This window comes from Vanessa cardui, chromosome 14 (assembly GCF_905220365.1).
Source record: "Vanessa cardui chromosome 14, ilVanCard2.1, whole genome shotgun sequence".
NCBI classification, from domain to species: Eukaryota; Metazoa; Arthropoda; class Insecta; order Lepidoptera; family Nymphalidae; genus Vanessa; species Vanessa cardui.
The window spans coordinates 4,743,946-4,765,696 of NC_061136.1; the positions used below are offsets into that span (position 1 = coordinate 4,743,946).

Here is a 21,751-nt window from a genome sequence, read left to right on the forward strand (position 1 = left end):
TCCGCTTGAATTTAGCTTTGGATTACTGGAGCACAGGTTTAAAAGGAACAAAATAAGAAGTTACATACACATCACCCTGTACGTATCAAAGTAGTTATGTATATCCTGTTAATATAAATTAGTATTTCAGAACATTATATAAAAATATACTAGGATGCATATTATATTTCTGATATAATACAGTAATACCCCGAACTTACGCGATAAGGTAGAACCGTGCACTATCCGTTAATGTCGAATTCGCAGAATAAGTCTAGGTAAAGACAAAGTGTGTTTAATTGGGACCGGAGACTAAATAAAGAAATAATTAAGAAAATAAATGTGTAACTAATGTTATTGTAGATAATATGACATTATATTATTATAAACTCTATAAACATTGATGTAGAAGGTTTCATAAAATCGCGTAAATCCGAATTCGCGTATATCGAAGTACCGTAAGTCAGGGTAGGACTTTGTGCTATCCCTCTGGGTAGGTACCACCCACTCATCAGTTATTCTTCCGCCAAATAACAGTACTCAGTATTGTTGTGTTCCGGTTTGAAGGTTGAGTAAGCCAGTGTAACTACAGGCACAAGGGACATAACATCTTAGTTCCCAAGGCTGGCACATTGACGATGTAAAAAGATGTAAAGATGTAAAGTCATTGTCTATGTCGGGTGATGGTGACCACTTACCATCGGGTGGCCCATATGCTCGTTCGCCAATCTAAACCATAAAAAAATATTACTGTATTGCCTACCACTGAAAAATAAACTTATCAATGTTTTATGATATGTGTTCATCTTGACTCATTACTATAATTATTGTTTATCCTATTAATTTTACAAGAAGATGCAATTATATCGACAGTTATTACTTCAGACACGCTAATATAATCAGTGAAGTGGAAATAACAAGGGAGATTATCGTAATATTATTATTGGTCACATTATAAGTAATTATTATATATATTTTATTGAACCTAAATATATTAGGGCTATATTTGATAGACACCTTTATTTAATTCTTGACGCTTTTTTTCGAAGCATACTGAAATACTGCTTCGTAATTTGATGTATTTTATACAAAGAATACAACCGAACACTTGAAATGTAAAAGAAAACTGATCTATCACTTTGAACCTTGCCACCTCTCATTACTATACATAAAAAAAAAAAAACAAAAAAGGTTTTATATTATGACTCTAATTTCCTAACGGAAATTACTAGATGTGAAGTTTTTATAGAAAGTTTTTAATAACTACATCAATATTGCCTTATCTGTTATCCAAGGTTGATACGAAGAGACCTTTCAGAATAGCAAGAAAGCGTAGTTATTTAGTTAAAAATATAATTAAACACAGAGAACAAACATAAGAAAACAGTCTTAAAAGATCAAGGACGTAGATATACCGTTAGTATAATATATTATTTCATTCTATGATTTCAATGTTAGCCATTAATTTGATAAATTAACAAAATTAATTTATTATCTATTGTAAACATTTTATTTTTCCTTAATTGTTCGTTTGAATTTAAACTGACATTTTTTTTTACTTAGATTGAACATTAACGAAGAAACTATTTTTATCATGGTATTATGTTATTTAATTAGTAGTGCAATTGACTTTTTACATATCATAACTATTGTGACTTCAATTAGGTGTTCTAAAAAAATAAATAATTTTACGACCAAAATATTTGTAACTTTGTGTGTAACATCTTTTGGAGCGCTTTAAGGTAAAGCAAGATTACGATCGAGTCTCTCTTATACCGAATATATATAATTTTTATATTATTATGAAATATACATTACTTTACTACGTATTTATTTAGTGCATTACATTCATTCTTACTTTAAAAATGTCATTTAAAAAATGGAACATGTGTCGTTCTTTTCTTTTTTTTAAATATTTATTCTTCTTTGTAGTTAAAACAGTGATTTTCTATTCTCAATCCGTCAATCATTCAATAAGTTACGGTTTGCATGATGAGTAAATCACTTAAACACGCCATATGAAGAAAACGCTATAGATGTTTAAATTGCACGTTCTGTCCGCCCGTGTGCTATGAGGCCTCTAATATTATGCACTGACTTTCTTAGCGTAGTGTTGTAAGTATTGGAATTAAAGTCGATCGGTAAACATGCGATTTCTTAACGGTAGAATCATTTTTTTTTCTTCTTTTACAAGAAAAGCTATGATTTATTTAATAGGCTCAAGTATTATTAAGTTTAAAGGAGCGTTTGATTTTCAATTAGAGCTGACTGGAAAGAAAATCACTAGCAACAATATGGCTGTTAACAAAGTAACACCTTGTTATACTTAAGTACGGGGTACTAGAGTTTGCTAAAGTACACGCTGATTACAGCGACTCTTGTATGCATTTATTCTCAAGATATGCAATTCAAAAGAAATGTTCAGTAATATTCATTTATAATTATTAGAAAGCTTTTGACTTTATTTCTACTTGACTATAAAGTATTTCGAAGCTCATATTTAGAACAAAGAGACTTTGGTAAAATTATCAACTACGTTTAACTCGAGTTATAATTGCAAAAAAATCAACAGTTTCATATCTAATGTACCTACTTAAATATATGTAATACAAAAATTAAAATATGGACTATGTATGAGACAAAATAAATAAATAGAAATATCTAATATACGTATAGAACTTTGCCTTGTTGATTAAATTAGGTACTTAAGCAAAGAGAGACTTCGAAACATCAGATCTATTACGAAAGCATTCATATTAGATTTATTTATAAATATTGATAATATCGTAATAAAATTGATCTAAAAATATTCCAAATAAATATTAAAAGAGAAAACAATTATCCAATTATGGTCGAAATTTTGTCTTATCATACATCGTTTCTGATGTATCCCTCTAAAACGTAAAGACACCGAGATGCGATCGTGCGATAAAAACGTTTTTTGCTCGAAACGAAAGTGCATTATTATGTCGAGGAATGCGTGAAAAGCATCGCTTGATCAGCTCGATTCATCCTTTGGTATAGAAATTTTTAAACACATCTTACAAGATATGAGTTACATTTATATTTTACTAAATATTTTTTATTTATTCCATACAAAAATAATCTTTATAAACAGTTACATGGTTGAACTACGACAAAAGTCTCAAAGTATTATAACACGGTCATCATAATTCATTTTTTTTTAATATAGATACGCAAATTACCTTTGACATTATACTGAAAAAAAAACTTATTACATCTATTTAATAAAGAAAATATTTTTTTTATGTTACAGCATTCTGGTAAACTTAATTTAATGGATTATTAAAAATATTTATTCCAGTTTTAAATATTGGTCGTATGATGAAATAATCTTATTGATATGCTTAAGAATCTGTTTTTATTGAATATTTTATGATAACAGGTGAAAAGGAAATATTAACGTAAATAATCCAGTATTATATTTTGGATACAGTATTACTGTGTAAATGATACCACTATACATTTTTAAAAATATCATTTAGTTGTTGTGTAGACTATAATTCTACATGACACTATTTATAAAAAAAATTATGTTAGAGTATAAAAATTTATAATTTCTAATATAAGAAAATTCAAATATCAGAAAGTTTATCGAATAACTAACTATATTTTATATCCTCTCATTATCTATTTAACTATTTTTCGTAAATTTAATCTTAAAAAGTCTATAATTAGAATAATTCAAAAAAATAATGCATACAATAAAAAAACTTAATTCATACAGAATTTCACATTCTTTATTTTTTCATATACCGCCAGTAATGAAAGGCCGCACAAGAATGCAAGTCGTTTTCATCAATCAAATTTACATGGTAACTGCCTTTCTGTTAGGCGATTATGCACAGAGCCGCGGCATGCGGTCAATGGAAGGTTATCTTTAAATTAGGAAATATATAGTCTGGGAACGCAGTGAACTGCAAATATTCGCCCGCTATTACCAGTTACATGTGAAAGTAGCCTTAGGCTGACGGCATGCATGCAAAAATGAATTTAATATTCTGTGGTGAATTTACAAATTTATGGCGGCAACTTGCCCGCCGGATTTTCGAACGTGATTCGATTTTTCGGTTTATTATTTCGCTTACATTAACACGTTCTTTTTTTAAAAGATTAATTATCTTCGTAAGTCTTGATTTTGTTTCGTCATAATTTTTAAACTGCGTACCTCATATAACGATATATTTTCAAATTTGGAATGTTTGTTTTAAAAAAAAAAAATAATTCGATTAATTCGAACAGTTTGTTTTCTCAGGAATTATAAGCCCTATTGGACAAATTCTTACTCTGTTAGCCGTTTATCACGGAAGGCTATATGCTATATATCATCACGCTACGATCTATAAGAGCATAGTATTAATGAAAAATATTACAAAACAACTATATAAAACAGTATCTGTCATATAACCGAGTAAAGTCGCAGCAAGCAACTAGATATTCAGATATAATAAACGCAAATCTACGATACGCATACTACGATTACAAGAGAGAGAGGCTTGAAATTGGAAGACATATTCGTTTCTTAGAAGCACCATTAACACTGAAATTTCCATAATTTGATTTTAGAAGAATAGCCTGTAATAATTTATTCAGTACATAAGAATTTATATTAGCTGACAAATCAAGAAAATACAGTCAATATTAGATTTGTAAATACATTGAGCATCATACAATAATACGAATAAACGCGCTGTAACATATCTGACGTATACAACAAGCGCATAGTTATTACAAGTTATATCAGTTGTAATTAAGCTCCAATAGCTGAAAGGTTTACAGGTCATCTAGCGGTGGGAAAATCGAAGATTTGATTCTAAATATACACTCTCGTACTGGTAGGCTTATTCTGTAATAAAAATATGCGTAGTAACAAATAACTCAATTTAGTATATATATATATATATTTATATATATACATTTTTAGTTTAAGTATAGTCACGTCGTCTACAAGGCAGAATAAATCTTTAGCATTTATACTTTAAAAATTGTTTAATTCTAAGGTATACATTGAGATACCGGAGGAAATGGTATTATCAAACTCATTCTTCAAAAGCAACAGCAACAGTAACAGCACGTAAATATCCCGCAGCTGGGCTAAGGCCTCATCCCTTTTGAGTAGAATATTTGGAACATATTCCACGCCGTTCCAATACGGATTGATGGAAAACACAAATAAGAGAAATGCTGGTTTCGGTTTCCTCGCGATATTTGCCTTTACCGCCGAGTACGAGACGAATTTTAAACACACGAATATTCAGTGGCACTTGACTGGCGTTGAACTGGGCCATCTCGTCTCACTCATCATTCATTACAAGATAATTAAAAAGTGCAAAAGCAAAACCAAAACATTTCAGTCACACATACAAAAAAACACAAGAAAAAAATAACTCAACCAAAAAAAAAAAATTTGTACATTTTACATAAGAACAAGTATCGTAAAGATCACGATGACATATTTATCGCTACGAATCGATTACAGTTAGTGATATAAACTCCTTTCGTAAAAAGCACCGCCGTGCTCCCAAGATACTGTGATTATCATTCAAAATGTTACCATCGTAATAATAGGTGTGCTGTGCATAAAGATCTCGCTAGCTGCGCTTTGTCATTTGAAATTATTCGAAATACTATCGAGATTACAGTGTGAAGCAGTCAAATTACATTGTGTAGTGGAATGTTCACGATAATAACTATTGTACAACAATACAAGTTATATTGTAACCTTTGGACTATAGTAATATAAGTGTTGCCATTTATGCAAATAAAGACATTATATAAAAAAGGTATTAAGTACAGCTATTGCATGACCTATCGTGTTTACATATAGCGTTTTATATTTTACTGGCAAACAGCAATACTTGGCATTATTGTGTTCAAATCCTTCAGGCAAATGAGCAAGTGTAACTACAGGCAAAAATGACGTATAGGAAACCTACATTAAGAACTAAGATGTTGTGACCCTTATCTCGCTCACTCGCTCTTCAAATCGGAACTCAACAATACTCTTGTGTTTCAGTAGAATATCTGATGAGTAATGACGGGCTTGCAAAAAGCACTACCACAGTAAGCATACAACAACAACAACAACAGCCTGTAAATTCCCACTGATGTGTTAAAGGCCTCCTCTTCCTTTGAGGAGAAGGTTTGGAATATATTCAACCACGCTGTTTCAATGCAGGTTGGTAGAATACACATGTGGCAGAATTTCCATGAAATTTGTCACATGCATATTTCCTCACGATGTTTTCCTTCACCGCTGAGCACGAGATGTATTATAAAGACAAATTAAGCACATGAATCAGCGGTGCTTGCCTGGGTTTGAACCCGCGATCATCGGTTAAGATGCACGCGTTCTAACCACTGGGCCATCTCGACTCGCAATAAGCATACGTTCTTTAAATACAAAACAAATTATATTCATTTTACTGAAAGTCGAATACTATATGTGCAAGTTAAATAACCACTTAACAAACATTGATACTATCTCATCTCACTGTCTTTTGTCTTGTATCCACCAAATTAAGCTCCAATATGCACAGCGAATTGACAACAAACGACATTTCAGAGATTCTTAACATTGTCAATCAATTGCTCGACATCAGAGGTCGCATGATGTCAGATGTATGTATAACATAACATAGCAAATCTGCTTACAAAATAATTGGTGACTGTAATATAGAACTTAATTAAAAGTAGATGGTTTTTCTAAAAGTCTTAAAAAGTCAGTAATGAAATAATGCGTCTATGTTATACTTGTTGAGCCCGCGACTTAATGAGCGATTGAATTTTACTAATGACTTATTATTCATAGTTTCAGTTTTTGTGACATAAATGTGACGGGGGATGGTGGCATGCGCGAAGTCTATGCACGGTACTGTAAAGTATTTGAACATTGCACCAAGTAACGTAACGCGTAAAGTAACGCGTTTTATTATTATTATTTTCTACAAAAATATAAAATAAAAGTAGCCTAAATTACTCGTTATTATCTCAGCTATCCGCCAGTAAAAGTCCCTTCAAAATCGATCCAACCGTTCCAGAGATTAGCCGGAACAAACCAACATATAGACAAAAGTTGTAAAAAAATGTTACTTTGATATGTGTACCGTGTATACATGCATATGCACTTCGCAAAAAGCGATTATTTTAATACAAATATCTACTGCAATTTTGTTATATGTCTAGATGGGTAATAAGGATAATAGCTTATATTTGCTTAGTATCAAGTCGTTAAATAAAAGTAACTCGAATGTTCTCACCAGTCAATTTTCCGCCGGTTCGTGTTCTTCCAACCGGTCATCATCCAGCGCTCACTGACATGTAACCACTATCACCTTCGTTGGGTCACGACGGCACTGAACATGTCACACTTCACTACACGTCCGGATTATATTCGAATTACCTGTAAAAAGGTTACATATGTATTATTAAATATTATTTACATCTTATATAAGGTACTAAGGATTTTTTTTTTTAGAATTTTATCATTAGTACTGGAAATAACCCCGGGACATACAAGAAAAAAAAACTTCTTTTTAAATATCGATTCGATTTCATTATACCTATGTATATCTTTAATTGTCACCCGCGTCTTTGCTTGCGTTTTACGAGTAGGGGTTTGATTGGCATGTGTTAAGTAACCTTATGTCCTTTCTTGGATATCAATTTCAAGGAGGTCAAACGGCGCAGCGATTTGGACAGACACTATCAAATTTATAATATTAGTATAAATTTTGTATTCAAAATAAATTAATAAAAAAAAAGATTCTGAACATGATGTTGAAAAATAAAATCATTTTTTACAAGACACACACAAGACAGTTACATTATTTCTCATCAAGTATAATATACAGTTTTATATGTTAACTTTCCGAGTCCCGAGAAATATTAGCAAATCGAATCAGTTGGGCGCCCGTTCAATAAACAATGGTACCCGAAAAAGGGGTAACGTTTTTTTTAAACATAAATAAACATGTAAAAGAAAATATATCGCTCCATTATACGAAAATTGTCTTTTGTACTTAAGAGATAATTCTTAAAATCGTTTACAAGATTTCGAGGAAACTTACGAACGAGCTCAAGGCAAGATGTTAAACTTCCAAACAATGAACCATTCGGATATTTTTGACTGCAAAGGTACAGTCGGGGTAGGAAAAGGTTCGTCACCTTAAGATCTATTTTCGTGTGCTCAGTATGAGCGATAATCTGCTTTACCGATCGAAAATGACATATTGCGTCGCAATTTAATGTTTAGATTCAAAACGTACAAAGTGTTTAAGACTTGATAAAGGAATTTGAAAACTGACGAAGGTTTTACTCTGACTACATTCGAAGACAACACGAGTGTACAAAATAATAATGGCATACAAGACTCTTTGCTCTTTTGCTAATAATAATGGAGACAAAATGTACCGAATTAATTTCTAATTTATTCAACTACTTCTTCCGCTGTATATTGTCATTATATTATCGAGCCACTACTATGATTCTGTGAGAATTCACTTCGTATCTCGATTGTGTAATATTGACTTGTAACTTACGGTGAAAATCTATTTTGATATACAATAAAAATAAGTCTTATGGCAAATGTCACATTTTAACATTTCACGTTCGTTTTCTGCGATGAGTTACGAATTTATTCCTACAGAACCTCTACAACAAACAATTACTTAACACTTTATTAATTGACAAAACTAATTTCTTTTGTATTAACCGTTTTAAAGGAAATTTACGACAATATGAGCATCAAATTATTTGAATACATTTCGATCCTCGTAATATATTTCTGAAAGTTCTTAAAACCATTATAAGCGAATATTACCACTATGTTTAGTAAATTTCTATTTTATACCAAATATGGGTTTTTTGATAACATTCTAAACTTGAACATCTTTCTCACGGATTAAGTAAATGTGTCTCCGGTGTGTAAGCGAAATCAAATAGTCACGCTCGGCCTGAATAACTATCGATGGAAAGTGAAGATGCATAGGATGGTGACGCTGAGAAAACTCCTAATTAATTATTATTCTCAACGCCATTCGCGAGCAAATATGCAAAACCATTCATTGCTAAATCTGAAAGATCTTCGTTTACACCTAAGCGAAGTTATGTTTTGAACCTTTTGCTATTATCGCGAAAGATAAACTGTGTTTCTACAAAAGGAAAATTGAGACTGTCTCCTGAGTTGACAACGCATATTTAAAGCTAAAGATCAGTAGAAATACACCTACGATACATTTGAAATAGATTGAATAATGTTTTGTTTATTTACGTTAAAAAATCCAAAAACAAATAATGTCCAATTTTTTAAGTATGTATGCATTACTAGCTTTATTAAATAAATACTTAAAAGGTGTAATTTTTTTTTAAACCAAAATTATTTGACTATGCCTAATCCAATTTATTCCTTGCATTATCGTTTGCAACAGATTAATCTACAATATCATATTAAATAAAGAATAAAGATTTCTCTTTCAACTTCAGTCTCCTATTAAGTTTAACCCCTGACAAATTTCTCACTTGATAATACTTTCTCTAGTACAAATAAAGTAATTCTATTCAACAATTGTACAATCACACACAAATATCTGAAGCTATAATGAGTTCAGTTATATAACTAAGATAAAAGCGAAAAAATTTACCGTACTTGTTCCGTTGTATTACTGGAAGCATACGTTGGCAAACGACCGTAGGATGTGTCGGTACCACTTTAACGGTAAACACGTGGACACTCGGACGCTATGCGACACAGAAAACTTGAACTTCTTTATAGCTCATTTTAAATGGTATTTCTTAATCTTTTTATGTGCTTATGTTATATGTCAAACATTGCCTTGTTACGATTTAGTTTGTTTTTTTTTTCAAGTACTTTCTTTACTAAATCAAATTGTTATTAAAATCATATTATTGTATTTATAAAAAAAAATTATTGATATTTCAAATTTTTTTTTTGTTTGAGTTTAAAATTATACCAATCCTTGTATACTTATAATTACTTTAACTATTTTATTTTTTTTAAATAATTCGCAAGCTTCAGATAATACGTTTAATAAGGTAAAATTATGTTGATTTTAAAATGATAGAAAATATTTAAAAATAACGATTTTTTTAAACACTTTGTATACAAGGTAACATTGGTATACAAGGTAAGGTCTGACACCGGCCAAAAACGCTGGTTAAACCGCGAACGAAAAATATAATAAAAATTAAAACGAATTTTTTACTAATGTCTATGGATTCCGTTTAAGATTATAAGACACTACCATTTTAAACTCCCTCCTATATATACGAAAAGTGATAGTCTATTTTATCTGAAAAATACATTCTTTAAATGTTATATAATTTTGTATGAAGCTAGAACCTCTTTGACTGAACAAACGACCTTCGTAGTCGAGTGGTATGTACACCGGTTTTCATGGGTACGCCACTCTGAGGTCCCGGGTTCGATTCCCGGCTGAGTCGATGTAGATTACCAATAGTTTTCTATGTTGTCTTGGGTCTGGGTGTTTACGGTACCGTCGTTACTTCTGATTTCCATAACAGAAATGCTTCAGCTACTTACATTGGGATCAGAGTAATGTATGTGATGTTGTCTCATATTTAAAAAAAAAAATAAAAAATAAAAACTCTTTTGACAAATGGATCTATCATATTAGTACGTTTTCTTTTGTGCCAATATGTTCAGGCGAAAATCTTCGCGTGCATAATTCCTATAAAAATATAAAAATCTACTCGTATAGATAACAAACCTGTACGAATCACCTTGAAATTAATTGCTGCATTTAAAAAACTATACACCTGTTAAATCAATTGCGTATGATTTCATTCGTGTCTTTTTATATTATTTTAAAAAGAAAATATATTGACTGACACAAAAAATTAATTCAATTTTGAACAAAACGTAAAATGGAACGTTTTTAAATAAAATAATAAAAGTCGGAACTGAGTACAAGAAAACTCTTACCGTTAAGCGTTTCGATAACGCCAAATTAAGCGTTACATTAGGAAACTTTAATCTATACATATAATAAAATTGCAGTGTCTGTTTGTAATATTAAAATAGCCCTTTTTACTAAATGCATAAATATGTACACGATACATATACCAAAATAACTTTTTTAACAATTTTTGTCTACTTTTTCCGGTTAATCTCTGGAACGGCTGGACCGATTTTGACGGAACTTTCACTGGCAGATAACTGATATAATAAGAAGTAACTTAGGCTACGATAAACTATATATACATATATATATATTTTGTTGCATTCAAACGCGTACAAGGTCGCGGCCACAGCTACTATATAATAAGTTTTAAATTACGAATTATGAGTTGCACGTAAGAGAAATCTATAACAATCGGCACTTAGATTAAACAGTGCACTTTTAAGACGCTATCTTCCGCTCGATCTAGTCTCATGTCTATCAAATTACGAACTTATAGATTCTTTTTTAGTTAATGACTAAATCTAAGTAGACAGGAAGTAAAAAAGTCGACAAAAACGTGGGATACATATTAAATTAATTGAATACAATATATATTTGTCGTTTGTTTCCTCTCGCAAATGTCACACAATAAAGCTACTCTGTACAGTAAACAGTAACAGTAACAGCCTGTAAATTCCCCACTACTGGGCTAAGGCCTCCCATTAAGGAGAGGGTTTGGAACATATTCCAACACGCTGTTCCAATGCGGGTTTGTGGAATGTCAGAATTTCGATGAAATAAGAAACATGCAGGTTTCCTAACGATGTTTTCCTTCACTGCCGAGCACGAGATGAATAATAAACACAAATTAAGTACACACATATAGTGGTTTGAACCCGAAATCGTCGGTTAAGATGCACGCGTTCTAACCACTGGCCCATCTCAGCTCGGCTACTCTGTAAGAATTTAAATCGTATCTCACTTTTAAAATGGTGAATTCCGATAAATAGTGATGTGCTTTTTTGTTTCTTTAATGTTATGCCAAGCTTGTGTACATAGCCTTATTACGCATTGTGTTAAAGTTAGCATACTATTACATTAAATATATTTAATAAAACTTATTTTTGCGTACCTCGCTATATATAAATTAAAGTCCACACAAGCTTACATACATATATAAACTTATATAATTTAAGGTAATTATGCATCAAAATTTTGATCTGAACATTGATAAACCTGATCGCAGGTGTACTTCACAAAAAAAAACATAGCGTGTGACTCAGTACTTCTTAAGTGAAGTGAAATTATACATTAGAAAAGTTTCATATAAGTAGATGAGTAAACTTAAATAACTGTGCAGTGTTATAAACTCAGAGACGTCTTTATTATATTTGATTATTATTTATTAAAAATCACTAGGTTATATATCCAAGGTTAGTTTTCGCTTGCAACAGAACTTTCTAACCAATCACATTCAAACGTTTCGAATATATTATCAGATATCTTAGTTGGACGTTAAACAACGAATTCCTTATTTTCGCCAATTCCTAACACATAATTGGACACGGTTTCCGCCGAGTTAAACCTCCATGTTTGATAGTATCTTCCCATCGGATAGATTCCTACAAGGCTTTCAGATAACTGACAACTTATCCGTACATTAACATTTTGGTTAATCAAAATATAATATTAAGTCTTGCGTCTAAGGTTGTTATATTAGTGTAAATTTTTTTTTATCTGCAATTTTATTTTGTTGGAATTTTATTTATTATCTGTGCCTGTTTTAGGTAATTTTATTTTTAAATCGAAATTAATTTTAAGAAATAGATTTCTCTATTCGTTAAATATTTTGGTAATGTTCCGATATAAAATTACGTGAGAAAAATAAAGCAATATCACGCTGTTTTGACTTTAACAAGTGCGAAACTCTTTTCGTCAATATTTTAAAAATATTTTTACAAACTTAAAAAATTGTTACCAAATTAATTTCACGTAATTCATTTAAAATGGTAATATTGCTTCTTTCGCATTATTTGTACTCATGTACTGGCAACAATTTTCATTTTCGATTGCAAAATATTTTATTAGTACACGCACATCGCAAGGAAACCTGCAATGTTGGATACGTATCACCCGCCCATTTACGAATTTATTTAAAAACTTCCAATTTTTTTACAAACAAGCCTTAGATGGCCTAATGAGCAAATCATTAAGACATTTATGGGTTGCCACTTATCAAAACGAATCAAAATCCTTTCTGTATAATCTGCTTATAAATATTTACTATTATGGAACGATCTCCGATTATACGATCGATTTTTTAAAACAAGTCTAAAAATATATTCGAGTTAAAGAAACGCAGTATCGTTTTAATTGCACGTAATTTATCATCTTTTTCAGTCTTTAGACGACCTAAAATTGACGTTTCGGAGACAGCACGATGGATTTCCCGATGACATTTTCCTGTTACGTCTCAAGACGAAACGTCATCGTTGAAATTAAGTTCTTATAGACTTTAATTTAAAATTTATAATGTATTTGTATATGTGATGATTATAAACAATGAATTACATTTCTTGGCTGATGGCTTTGTCACATACAAAGAAATTTTAAAATGTTATTTATATTTAAAAAAGCGAAATACCACTCACTTATTTATTACGAAATTTCAGAAACTAAAACATCTACAAACTTTAAATCTGGCAGTTAGACTTCTTAGGGTGTAGATATCAGCTAAGAAACCGCCCTTAAAGGGGAAAACGGGCGTTGAAATTTCACACGGGTAAAGCATCAGGTTCAGATAGTAGTTTTTGTAACATATTAAATAAACGTCGTATTCCGTTAAATTTATTTATTTAATAAGAACATATTATATAGATACTACATACTACTGCATTTTATACTTGCATTTGCTAATTGCCAACTTTCACGGTAACCTTTTACTTGGTAGTAGGGCTTTGTGCAAGCCCATCTGGGTAGGTACCACCTTCTCATCAGTTATTCTACCGCCTAATAACAGTACTCAGTATTGTTGTCTTCCGGTTTGAAGGGTGAGTGAGCCAGTGAAACTACAGGCACAAGGGACATATCGTCCGCCAACCTACACCATAAAAACAAATGTAACAGATTGCGTAACGGATTCACGGTAATCGAACACTGTTGTATTCTTTATTTCACAAACATTACTTTTAGTTGGAATTGACCTGATGGTAAGTGATCATCCCCATCCATAGACATTAGTACTGCAAATGCCAGTAGTCTCTCATTAAACTTAACCTCTTGAACTACGATATTATGTCTCTTGTGTAACTATAGCTACACTGACTCACCTTTTAACACGGAAGAGAACAATACGGTAGAATGTGTGGTACTTACCCCCCACCAAGTAAAATATATAGAGTATATATATGGCTTAAGGGAATCAATACATCACAATGTATGTTTATTGATCATATATATCAACAAGTCAATTAACTGTCTTGTCAATTGCAGAGATGTGGCTCACGTTTGAACTAAGAAGTATAAATTAAGATAATGGTTAAATTTAACTGAGCATCGGTAATTAATGAACCATTACGAGAATTAATAGACTTCTGCTCGAATCTATTTGAAATGAACACGATGAAGGAGCTTGTATATTTTTTATAAAACGTAACAATACAATTAGCAGAAAAAAAATATTAAATACAGATTAAAAAAATACAAAGATAATTAAACGTCACCTCGAGTTATTTGACACAGAATAAAAATTGACGATGTTTGTTTCTAGAACTCATATTGTATATATTTAAATACATACATACCTTGTATTTGTAAATAGGTATCAATATATCAATTCTTCGCTAACGCTATTCTTGATTATACAGCACAAAGAAGGTTTCACGAATACTTAAGATGATTAAAGCAAACTACAAGCGCACTAAATACAGTACGCCTACAACGAAACTCACATAAGCGTAAATACAGCACTTAAAGCGCTTCCACTTAATAATGAGAGCGATGTTGTATTAATTCAGAGGAAAATTAGAACAATTGTTTGTAAGCGGCCGTTACATTTTTAATTTCAAATGTAGCGGTCCGCTGGCTAGCCGCGCTTCTAGACTTCACTGATTTTACATTTCTTTCATCATATGAAAATGCATTTGGACATACGTCCGATAAACATATGAATTTAGCTCTCTCACTAGATATCATAGCTTTTAGAAAGGTTGTTAATAAACTGTCTAAATATTTATACCTACATACAGTTGATAGAATAAATGTATTTTTAGTATGCTAAAAAACATACTTAATTACATAAAACAAGAATTGTTGCGCTACTTGATCGGATTAGGACCCTTATTTTTAGTTAAGACTCATGCGCTCACCAATTTTTTTTTTTAATTGCTAGAAAAAGACTAAAAGCGTATGTGACTATCGCCGGTGGGTAACATATCTAGTGGATTCTAACATCGAAATACATAAAAAAACAAGCGGTAAATACCCAGTCCATCTCTTCGGAGGGTATCACGGGATCTCTACATAATTACTGCTTTCCCATCCCGGTTCTTTAAAATAAAGGGCATTAATATAATATGGCAGTAATTTGTCATCGTTATAATTATCCAATTATACAAATTATTACCTGTTTCTTACGTCAAAATATTTTTTTTTATTATACTACCTAATTATACACAAAAATGTCCAACACAAATAGGCTATTATGTTAAAATGGTCTATCATAAAACGTAAGCTAACTTATGGCTCCTACGGTATATTCATGTTTTTTTTTCTTAATTAACATAAATATTGTATTCAGTGACGTACCGTCTTTTATCAATAGAGAGTTTTACAGTTAACGAAAGTGTTTTAAATTAATTTCTTAGAATATATTCAGACTCCGTTACTATATGTTGTATAGCGGTTTTATAGTTATGAAATACTTTGTCTTCTTCATTCGAATGTCTCATCACTGATGACAGAAAGAGATAGCACTATATTGCTAAAAATTGTAAGTAATAGATTTAACTGTTTATTTTTATATTTCATAAAGAATAACTTACAGTGTATGAAAATGGGAAGGCACTATTAAATACTTGCCCACGAACTCTATAAGGTATATTTCGATTCTAGTAGTAGTTTTACTAAATGTGTTTAAATACAAATTATAGAACCATATAATATATGACATAGTTAAATTTTTATTATATTTCTGATAGTGAAATTGTAACGACGAAATTGTTGATTTCTTTTTACCGTAATCGCATGAATGTATTAATTAAAATTTTAAACATGGAATTAAAAAAAACTGTTTTAATTTTTCCATTAATCACGCGTAGTTTGCACAGATTATATTAGCATATTTGGTGGGATAGGATATTTAAAGAATATTCTATTTATTAAGCCTTAGTGTGAATTATGAATATAAAAAAAGATTCAAATCTAAGCAAGCGCCGCTGATTTCTCGTGTACTTACTTAATGTGTATTATAATATTCACCACATGCTCAACGGTGGAGAAAACTCCATTTATCTAATATATATGTATACATGATGTAGAAATAAAATCCAGCGATACTTCATAATATATAAGTGGCATTTGGGCAGAAATGAGACATTTACTCATGCGTTTTTATTTACTAATAGTTAGTTAGCTTTATTTCTCAAATAAAACACTTTCAAACAACTCTAACCCGAATGATAAAGGAACCATCACTAATAAATAGCAATCTTACTAATAATCCAACTAGCACCGGATTTATTGTATGAACCATAATAGCTAATTGAATCATCCGTTATAATGTTATGATGACGTATATAAGAGTAATTGTACGGATGTTTTTTTTTTATTCTAACAATGAAAGTAGGCAAATGAACCCACTTAGAGTGCCTTGATATTTATATTTTTTCTATGTTATTATTAAAAAATCCTCATGCATATGATATCATATAAAAATATAAAATAGATCTGTATTTATATATCTTGTCTGTTCGAAGTACTTTTACTGTAAACGCGAAAACAGTTGGATCCTCTTAACAGTGCATTTATTTCTAGTACAGACAGAGTAAGAAAACCTTCTTCAGTTTTCGAATTAATTCTTTTATCAAGTCTTAAACTCTTAGTCCTAGAATCTAAACATCAAATCATTGCGACGCAATATATCACCCTGAATATTGCGTCGTAATATTCAGGGTAAAAATAGATCTTAAGGTGACGAACCCTTTCTTACCCCGACTTTTTTTTTTACGCTGGAAAAACGCTTTACGCGCTTCCCCCACGTGATGGAAAGTGAGGGGGTGTGTGGGACTCCCCGGCTTCCTGAACGCCTAGTGCGCCCAGGTCCACCGGGTTTACCCACTAAAAAACCAGCGGTACCCTCTCCGTCTTTCGGTGGGCGCCACGGGATCGCTTACGCATGCTACCGTGACGCCCTTTTCTTACCCCGACTGTACAAGCAAACGACACAGATACGCAAAATGAAATACAGTACTGAATCTAAAATAATTCATAGGCACTATTGTAAAACTTAATAAATGTAATTTAATTTATGATTGTAATATTTAATTCAATATTTGTTTAAGTATTGGCGAATAGGCAGTGCGACCCGTATACCTTTTCTTTTCGATTTCTTTGCAATAAAACATACAAGAAAAACTTTAATAGATTACATATATATTACTAATAATGACTAATAAAACCGTAACCGGTTAATGTAATAATGATATAATTTATTATTATTTCAATGCGAACGAGTATAGCGCTTTGGCGTAAAGAGAAAACGCCTTTGATTAACTATTTACGAAATAATTACGGAGAATATATTACAAGTAATTTCATTCACCTATTATCTTAACAGTTATAACCGTACACGATATAACTTAAAAGGATCGTTGCAGTTTAGTACTTGGCAATTAAACTTATTTCATTCAAAAACATAAATTACGTTTCTTAGTAACTCATTACAATTTGATAAAGAGATTATGTGCATTTAGTTGATTAGAGTTATGGTGACATTTCAAAATTTATTTATTAGTAGAAGTATTTGTACTAACGGTATACAACAATAGTTGTTTTACAATTAACTAGTATAACTGACACATTTTAATATTTTTTTTACATCATATGAATTAATAGCCCCATAGTTTGGCAAAATTGTAACTAAGCTTATATTTGCCCTAAAATAGTAAAGGATTTTTTATCTATTTTCTCATACAAATAAGGAGTTATATCTGGTTTTAAATATATGTAAAAATATTAAATATCGACATGTTAATTTTGTTATCTAGATGGACGAATTATTATTAATAAATACCTTCTGTTAATTATTATTTTGTGTGTATTTATGTGACAATGCATCAATTTATACATTACATTATAGTAAAGGATCTATTATACAGGTATATATTTTAGAACAATTTTAAACCTTTTATATAAGACATAATACCGATATGTGTGTAAGGCAAGTAAATGGACAATTAACTATACGCAACACTTCACTTACAACTATGTTGTGTTTAAGCTGAAAAAATAAAATAAGGCTACCTACAGACGTAAACATTAGTGAGAAACGAATAGTTTAACTTGTTATTTATGTGTGACACTATTCCTATCATTGAAAATTGACGTGTTATTTATAGTCAACATTCTTACTCTAAACAAATTACCAAAATTAAAGCATTAATTTCACTCGTGTTTTGTATATCTTGTTTTCTCTTTTCATATTTAAATTAGTAAGACGAGAAGCTTACGCTTTGGGAAAAGCAAATGATTATTAATAGGCATATTAACTTGACATTTTCGATACAACACAAATAATGATAAATATCGTGACTAAAGTACACGTAAGAACGATAGATTCATATTATTTTAATAAGAATCCAGAACTGATTTAATAGCTATGCCTGTGATAAATTTTATTATTATTATTTAGGGGCTGAAATTCGTATAAAATGTTAATGTAATCTGCCGTATTGTTCTTCATAAAATATCCACTCAATCTTACGACGGAAAGGTGGAACCATTTTGAAATTGCATCGTATTCAAATAATCATCGAAAAGGGTAAGAACAACTGCACATCACTACATAATATAAAACAAAGTCGTTTTTTCTGTCCCTATTATTATATGTATTTTGATGCGGTTTTAATAGATAGAGTGATTCCAGAGGAATGTTTTTGTATATACTCGTATATAATACAAAGATTAAAGTAAAGACTTAATTATAAGTCTTTACATATAGTAAAGACTTATAATTTTAGAAGTTTGTTATGTGATGTCGTAAATAAACAAATTCTGTAGGATATTTAGTATCAGTATTGTATTGCGAAGCCGGAGCGGATAGCTAGTTATTTATAAATTGAATAAAGTAACATCGTGCGCGGGCGCAGTTAGTCTAGGATGCGAAGTACGCCACGCGTGTGCGCATCGAGGCGCTCTCCATAAAGCAGAGAGAGCGGTGCTCTGTATAAATTAATAAATTAATAATTTTATGGAATTCCGCTATACGAGCTCATCCGTACTTTACTAGAGTGAGAGTTGGGATTAATACATCTTAAGTTTACAGTCCGATTTTAAAATTTACAATATGATGAGCACATATCATTAATTTTACTGGCTCATTATATACCAAACGGTTTTCTATCGGAGACTAATACATAATTAACTTGTAACAAGTAATAGCTGAACTAAACTAATAAATATGTAAGTATATGTCAAGTGGAAAAAAGGATTAAATAATAGTAAAAAGTAAAGCAACAGCCTGCAAATTTCCCACTGCTGAGATAAAGCCTCCTCTTCCGTTAAGAAGAGGGCTTGGAACATATTCCACCACGCTGTTCGAATGCGGGTTGGTGGAATGCACATGTGGCAGAATTCCGATGAAATTAGACACATGCAGGTTTCCTCACGATGTTTTCCTTCACCACCGAGCATGAGATGAATTATAAACACAAATTAAGCACATATATATAGTGGTGCTTGCCTGGGTTTGAACCACTGGGCCATCACAGCTCTTTTTGTAAAAATTTTGATTATATAATGGTAAGAACTAATACGTCTAATGTGTTATACATATATAATTATTAATGTGTTAAGCTCTAAGTGGTCGCCCGCGGGTTAGGAATAGCGCATGAAGTGCTAAGTATAAAGAATGTGCCCGTGTCCTTCCTAGAGATTAAAAGTTGATTCACAATGTTTTTCATCAAATTCTGTTTAGCATTTCGGCCATAAAAGTGTCTCATAGAGAAGGAGAGACAAGCATTTATAATATTAGTATAGGTTGAAACATATGGAAGGCGATAAAAATATATAAATTTTATTGAATATCAAAACAAAATTATCAATGAATACAAATGATTTGTATAATTAAGTTGTTAATTGATCTCGGTATAATTTGGAGTCATCAAGGAAGTTATGGATTTGAAATCAATTAAAACATACATAGAGGAACGATTCGTCGTATACAATTTACATTTCAGTGTGGGAACTAAAACTTTATAACTTTATTCAATAAACCTGGAATACCACTTAGCTAAGCTAAGTCGTTAATAAATTTTAACTATTAATGAAACAATGTATTTCAATAAATAAATAAAAACTTAAAATAACTCACCATAGAAATAATTTATTAAATTACTAGCTGAATTTAACAAAAGTTATTACTGTAGCAAAAGTTACTTCTTATTATAGACGAGATTAGCCCGACAAACAGACAGACAAACCAAAAATGAAAAAAACATGTGTTTGTGGAGTATGTACCGCCTATATATGTATATACATATGCATTTAGTATAAAGTGTAAAGGTTGGAACAGGTAAGTTATTTTAATAAATCTATACATATAAGGTATTTTATTAAAGCTGTATAAATAAATTATAAAACAAAAAATGATCATGGACTAACAAATATATTTCAAGAATTATTTGAGTAAAATTTTGTTTAAAATCTTTCAACGCCTTTTTGTTCGATTTGACTACAACAGACACCATTTATTAGTTTCTCTCATCTGGCAGCGCGAGATAAAATCAAAGTACGTTTTTTACTCACATACCAACATCAGATGCTAGTTAACGATTAAAAAGATAGCAATCTAATCATATGTTAGTAACAATATCCAACGCACACTTTAGCCATTCACATGATTCAAGAAGAAAGCGCTGTAGCGCTTTAATTTTATTGATGAAGAAGAATTTTCTAGAAACACAGTTGTTAGGCATAATCTTAATAAATTTTTATATTGTAATAATAAATTGTGTTAAATTTTTATTCGCTTTCATTAAGGCTGAAAATGCTTGAAGTTACATGAACTCAAATATAAATGACATTAATGTGACGATTACTGTTTTGTATTCACTTGCAAAAGCTCCAAAGCAAACATTAGTAAAAAATTCAAAGTCCATCACGTAGTTGTGTTTGATAGAGACACCGCTCTACTTAGCTCATATATTCTCTTTCTCTTTCTAAAGTTCGATTTGTAATATTTACGAAATGTTAGTTAATGTTACGTTAAATCTTAAAATTGATTATTAATATATTTATTATTATAGGCCATATAAATATAAATGGTGTGTCTTATATTTTGATTTTCAATAATGTCTTCTATATTAACTAAAAAGTGAATAACAAAATTTTGAGAGATAGACAAACTCAAACTCAAACAACTTTATTCAATATAGAAGCATTACACTTTCTTATTGATGGTCAATTGAAACACTACCACGGAAAAGAAAATACCCTGACCTGAGAAGAACCGGCGAAAGAAACTTAACGGGTCTTTTTTTCTTTTTATTTTTAGACGTATCAAAACTCTTCGGACTCTGGACATAAAATCTTCGGTACTTATTAAATATTTT

The 21,751-nt window shown here is 30.9% G+C and overlaps 1 protein-coding gene across 1 annotated transcript in view; it reads right to left on the bottom strand.

The window, feature by feature from the left end:
* LOC124535294 overlaps window positions 1-21,751 on the bottom strand; it is an 88,728-nt gene that overhangs the window by 63,898 nt on the left and 3,079 nt on the right. Inside the window, exon 2 of the mRNA XM_047111470.1 lies at window positions 7,260-7,402. Coding sequence (XP_046967426.1) covers window positions 7,260-7,303 — 44 coding nt within the window. The 5' untranslated portion in view covers window positions 7,304-7,402. The remainder of the gene's footprint in view (window positions 1-7,259; window positions 7,403-21,751) is intronic.